The sequence below is a fragment of the Austrofundulus limnaeus genome, unplaced genomic scaffold (genome assembly GCF_001266775.1).
Source record: "Austrofundulus limnaeus strain Quisiro unplaced genomic scaffold, Austrofundulus_limnaeus-1.0 Scaffold731, whole genome shotgun sequence".
NCBI classification, from domain to species: Eukaryota; Metazoa; Chordata; class Actinopteri; order Cyprinodontiformes; family Rivulidae; genus Austrofundulus; species Austrofundulus limnaeus.
In genome coordinates, this window is record NW_013953133.1 from 147,023 (window position 1) to 152,729 (window position 5,707).

A 5,707-nucleotide genomic window follows, 5' to 3' on the forward strand; every position below is an offset into this window, starting at 1 on the left:
TAATTTCCCTCTGGGATCAATAAAATATATTTGAATTTGAATAAAAACTAAACAGACTACAGTATTTTTACAGTTAATAAATGTTCATCAAATAAAGTCTAATGTTACAACTAATCATGGATCCCTTTTATAACTTATATAGAAAAATAAAGGGTTTATCTGTGTGACTTTCTCAACATTTAAGCTGAATTTCTGGTCATGCAGATGGACGTTGGAGCTGTTTCGTGTTTGAATCATTGCTAGCGTTTGTTCTGGCCAAATGCAGCCCTGCTCATGACGTATTTTTCTTTTCACTCTGGTCCGTTTTGGTTCCAGTCCTTTGATTATCCGGACTCCCTTCCGAGGTCGGAGGTAAGTTTTAGGTGCCTAACCCTCTGTGTTTCAGACAGTAGAGTCAAAGCCCAGGTAGTTGTTGGAGCTCGTGTTTGTTGTGTAGCTTTGGGTCTGGTTAGTACTGATAGGATGTTTTGTGTGGTGGTCCAGTTCTGTTTTATCCCTTAAAAATGTGATTTTTCTAGATATTCCCGTGACTTGACAAGTTTATTTGAAAGAAGAAGATACCATTTGCCTGCTGCACTTCTTATAAGCCCGTTTTCAGCACTAACTTTCCAGCTGCCATCATCAGTTTGTTAAAACTGCCGTCACACTTGACTGATTTTCTTTGGAGAAAAAAGCTGCGAGCAACACTTCAGCTCAAAAAGTTGCCTTCTTTCAGAATACAACACTCAGGAGCGAATCTGATCACTTTCATTGTGACTGACTGGTGAAAAGAAATGGAGTTTATTTCATGTTTGTGTCATTCCTGTTCTCCACTCTGTAAGTAATGTTAAACTGCTGTTATTACTTTATAAAATAGATTGAGATTCATAAACACATAAATAAAAACAGATGGGATAAATCGTATTAGAATGAAACTAATAAATATCCTCTTTCAGCAAAAAAAATATGTTTTTAAAGATCTTTAAAGCTGTAACTAGATGGCTCAATGGATTTTTTTTAAATAAGGAAGTTGTAGATTTAGAAATGTGGGCTGAAAATAACGTTTCTGTAAAGTATCAGATTTTGTGCAGAACATCACTAAATCTGTGCTGCAGTTCAGTGAGGAGGTGAGGCAGTGAAAAGAGCAACATTCAGTTTTTGTGTATTTTATTGCAGTGAATGTAGATGAAATATCTCAGAGGCATGAAGTGATTTTACATAATTAGATATTTGAATGTATTTGACACATTAATGCATTTTGATATACATATATATTTTTTCTCTAATTTTTCTTTTTATATTTTCTTTTTATTGTATATTGTATATAAAATTATTTGTTTTGTTTTAATGAAATGAATAAAGAATTAAATTGAAGTGAATTTTAATGCATCAACTCATCCACAGTCTGGTCAGGTGTCAGTTTTCCAGTTTTGGGCACAGCTAACCAAAAAAGGTTAGCTTCACTAACCTCTGATCTGTTAAACAAGAACCTTTGTTCTGCTAACGCTACACAGATTCAAAAAATACTTTCTCTACAATATTTTATACGTAGTCAGTTTTTTTTATTTAAATATTGTTAACTGTTGTTTTAGCTTTGCTTAGGGCTGCCACAATTAATCGATTAATCGACGACTAATCGATTATTAAAATAATCGTGACTTATTTAATAATTGATTAATTTTTTAGGTTTTTTTTTGTTCTTTACTTTGTTTTTCTCTCCAAACTGCTTTGACACCTTCCACTGCCACATCTGCCTTTCTGTCCTTGACACACATGCACAGTAGTGGTAACTGGGGTAGGCCGTGGACGTCACAAGACATTATACAGACAGGCTCTGGTATCATGGCTACCTGACAACAGAGCTCAAAGTGTGGGATCATTTTAAGAAAATGAAAGAGAAACCTGTGTAATATCTGCAGAGCAGAACTTACCTTCCACAGCAATTTTTAGTTAGCATATAGCTAAAATCTAATCATGGTTATATAATAGCAGCTGCATTCGGGCATGAAAAGCTGTATGTTTTATATTCAATTAATGTATGACCTGATTAGTCGACTAATCGAAAAAATAATCGGTGATTAATCGATTATAAAAATAATCGTTTGTGGCAGTCCTAGCTTTGCTCTTAGTTTGAAGATTAGCTGCTAAAGATGCTACTTGCTACATACACGGTGCCTGACAGGTCCTGCCCTGCTTGTTAAAGGGGATAGTTAGTATTTAATCAGGATAAAAGGCATAAAAATGAAAGTTTTACACCTGTGGAATTTTTAGCTGACTTAAAATTAGCAGCTAATCAATCTGCTAACGAGTTCCAGAAGCTAATCTGCTAAATCAGAAGCTAGTTCTGCTAATAGCAGATTAGCAGTGTAGCAGAACTATTCCAACCACTGCAGTTTTTTACATTTTTTTCTATTTTTGAACAAGGCTTCTGGAAGTTGTTTCCTCAACAGAGGAAGCTCGGCCTCTCATTTTGCTGCTCTACTGGAACATCGTGGAACATTTACATTAGTAGTACCCAAATAKTAATTAAAATACATAAAATATCTGGTGCACGCAACTTTTTTTTTCATTGACAAATTCAGATGCGTCCAGATCATTAAAGAWCCTTTTCTTTTCACTTGCAGGACTCGAAGCTGCCTCTGGCTCTGAGGAGCAATCTGCTGGACCTGTTCGGTCAGATCGAGAGGGAGTTTGAAAACCTGTATTTAGAAAACTTAGAACGTAAGTTATCACCAAACAGATCTGACTGTAACGCAGACTTTTAAAGTAATTTTGTTTTGGACTGAGATGTTAATGCTTTTCTCCAACATCCACTGGTTGTTTAATGTCAAATGCTTCATGTTTTAACACTGAATTATTAACTGTCAAGCATAAGAAGTACGAAGAGTAAGAGCAAAGGCTCTTCCTGTTTGATGTTGCGTAACGTGAGCACGTTTGACTTTCAGTGCGCAGAGAAATCGACACGCTGAACGATCGATTGGCTGCAGAAGGTCAAACGTTTGAAGGAGCAGATTTAGCAAAAGGAGCTCTTAAAACTAAAGGTAATCATTTAATTCATTAAATAAAAAAACTTGTTTTATTTGACTCTTGACCTGCTTTTCTAATCTTCGGACGTGATTTAAACAGCGAGCCACAGCACCAGTCAGCTGTCTCAAAAGCTGAAAACAACCTACAAGGCGTCCACAAGCAAGGTAAACATAACTTTATTTTTAATTCTCTCGTCTTTAAGGTCAAAGAAAAAGAAGATATCTTTTACATAACAGGTTGTTTTCTGTAGAATATTATCTGACTAAATCACTACATTCAATAATAGTAATTGTATTTTACATTGTAACATGTAACAAGTAAATGTGAAAAGGGTTTAATGATAAAAAAGAAACTTCTGTCTTCTTTTTACCTTTTTATTTATTTATTTTTTTGCTCGTAGCCGCGTTCAAATTCTTGCCACGCCAGAGTAGGTGGATCCCGCAACTTCAACGTAACCAGTTGGGAGTTGTGGGGTGGAGACTCATGGGTAACTTGTACATTTCTCCCCCTTGTGTGCCAATATGCATGAACAGCCCAGCCAGGGGGTCGACCCTCCCTCCCCACGAGACTTGGTCATTCAAATGTAGGAGTTTGAGTTTTTTTCTCTCAGTTTCTCACGTGAGATAAAAACACGACGTTTATTATCTCACTAACTGTTTTTATTATTATTATTATTCAGTTGCACCTGTTTTTGGCTTTGATTTAGCTTTTATTTGTTGGCATTCACATAATGGTACACTGTGGAGATCTTTAACATGGAGCAGCTGCTTTAAAAATGCTTTTTAACTCCTTGAGGAGGAGCATTTGGTGGCTGCTTTAGGTTCATTGCTGAACTGTGACCCCGGGTGTGCAGCCTGTTGAAAAACCCTCAGACACGTCAGATTTAGCTTTCTTTTTAAATTTTATTATCTATATTTGTCTATGAAGGAACGAAACTGACATAACTAGAAATAAAAGCAGAAATATATAAKTACTTTAAAGCAAAGACAAGGAGGAAAACACTTAGCTGTGCCTTTGTTTTAAACTAAACTTTAAGCTAAACTGAGGCAGCAGCAGTAGATCTGCACATGGATCCTGCTCCTTCCTGTCTGTTGACCAATACGAGAGGAGCTGACATAAGAAGCTCCGCCCACCTTATTTACATAATGAGGCAGAAATGCATAAGGTAAAGTAAAAACAGGAGACAGAAAAATGTAAAAGAAGCAAATGGAAATAAAAAGACTTGTGGGTAAAATTATTAAAAAATAAATATAAATATTTAGGAGACACAAATGAACAAGTAAAAGGAAAAACTAAAATAATGTGCTGAAATATATAATTTATTGGAACTAAGCTGGAGAAATAAATATGAAGGTCACGTAAATGATAAAACATAAGTTAAAGTTATCCTTTTTTAAATTTAATTGGTGCATTTTAAGTGTATTTATGTATTTATTGGTCCATTTATATATTTCTGCTTTTATTTCTAATCATGTCAGTTTTGGTCCTCCATATTAGTCAACCAAGTAAGAGTATTTTATAAGACTTTCTGTAACTAACTATTTATTTTCACATTCAAATCTATTACTTTGATTCTCACATGTGCAAAAATACAGATTTTTGTCGAACACGCATCCAAAGAAACAGCAGCTCCTTTGATAAATTAAATGTACTCAWTGCAGTATTGAAGGAAAAAACTAATATGCACAATCAATGGTATGAATGATTGGAATAAATCATGTTTTGCATGTCTTTATGGAAGGAGAGATTTTATTTTTTTATGTTTTGGTCTCTTRCTGTGATCATTTATTTAGATTGATTATAGTTTACCATGTAAAATGAGTTAAATCTCTGCATGTCTGTGGCAGGCTGCACACTGCAACAATGTAAACACTAGATCTTTACCTGCTGGGCGCTTTAGACTCACTCCTCCTCCTCTTCCTCAGACACTTAAAGCTTCTTCTGCAGAGCTGAGACCCAGACCTCCCGGTCCTTGCTGCTGCTTTTTCTACCTAACATGAAGACTGTAATTAATTCAAAATTAATGAGGTATAAATGTATCGACTGTCCTCTGAAACCTACCAGTGGAGGCAGATGACCACRCGTCCTGAGCCTGGTTCTGGTCCTGGTTCTGTTTAGGATTGTAGATGAAGTGAATATTGCTGGTTAACTTTAACTAATTGGATTTTTCTAACATACGTGAATGTTTTTGTACAGTGAGAGGACTTTTTGTTTGTTTTTATTATGTTTTTTTTTGTTGTTGTTCTTTCTGATTGTGTAACTTTTGTTCCTCCTCAGATGAATGATCCTTTCTCCTTCTTTATTTCAGTTGGAACGTATTTAGTGGTTTGTTTCCGAAACGAACCCGGACTCCTGTTTGTATCGTTCCCATTTTTAATGTAAACACCTCCACCTGTCGTCGACACAGCTGATCAAATATTAATGACCCACTTCTTGTCCCAGCTCTGATCTTCACTAAATTTTATTTGTCATCTGTCACACTGATGCAAAATAATGAAAGTGCTACCATTTATGTTGCAGATCTGTTTTATTTTATTATCCCTTTGAAGTTTTCAAACTGGCAAAGTTTGTGTTCCCTGGTTGTGTGATTTATTGAATTTATTTTGATAAAAACCTCTTTAGACTAATATTAATTTGAAGAAAAGCCTGTTTTTGCTCTGGCATAATACAAGAACCCCGCTGAACAGATCCTCAGTTCTGC

General features: G+C 35.4%; 1 protein-coding gene across 1 annotated transcript in view; it reads left to right on the plus strand.

The window, feature by feature from the left end:
- The window catches only part of LOC106532214 (WD repeat-containing protein 37), a gene marked incomplete at its 3' end in the record, with an annotated part of 6,135 nt that extends 2,965 nt beyond the window's left edge, over positions 1-3,170 (plus strand). Inside the window, 3 exon segments of the mRNA XM_014028236.1 lie at positions 2,604-2,700; positions 2,925-3,020; positions 3,106-3,170. Coding sequence (XP_013883690.1) covers positions 2,604-2,700; positions 2,925-3,020; positions 3,106-3,170 — 258 coding nt within the window.
- Between the last annotated feature and the right edge of the window lie 2,537 nt (positions 3,171-5,707).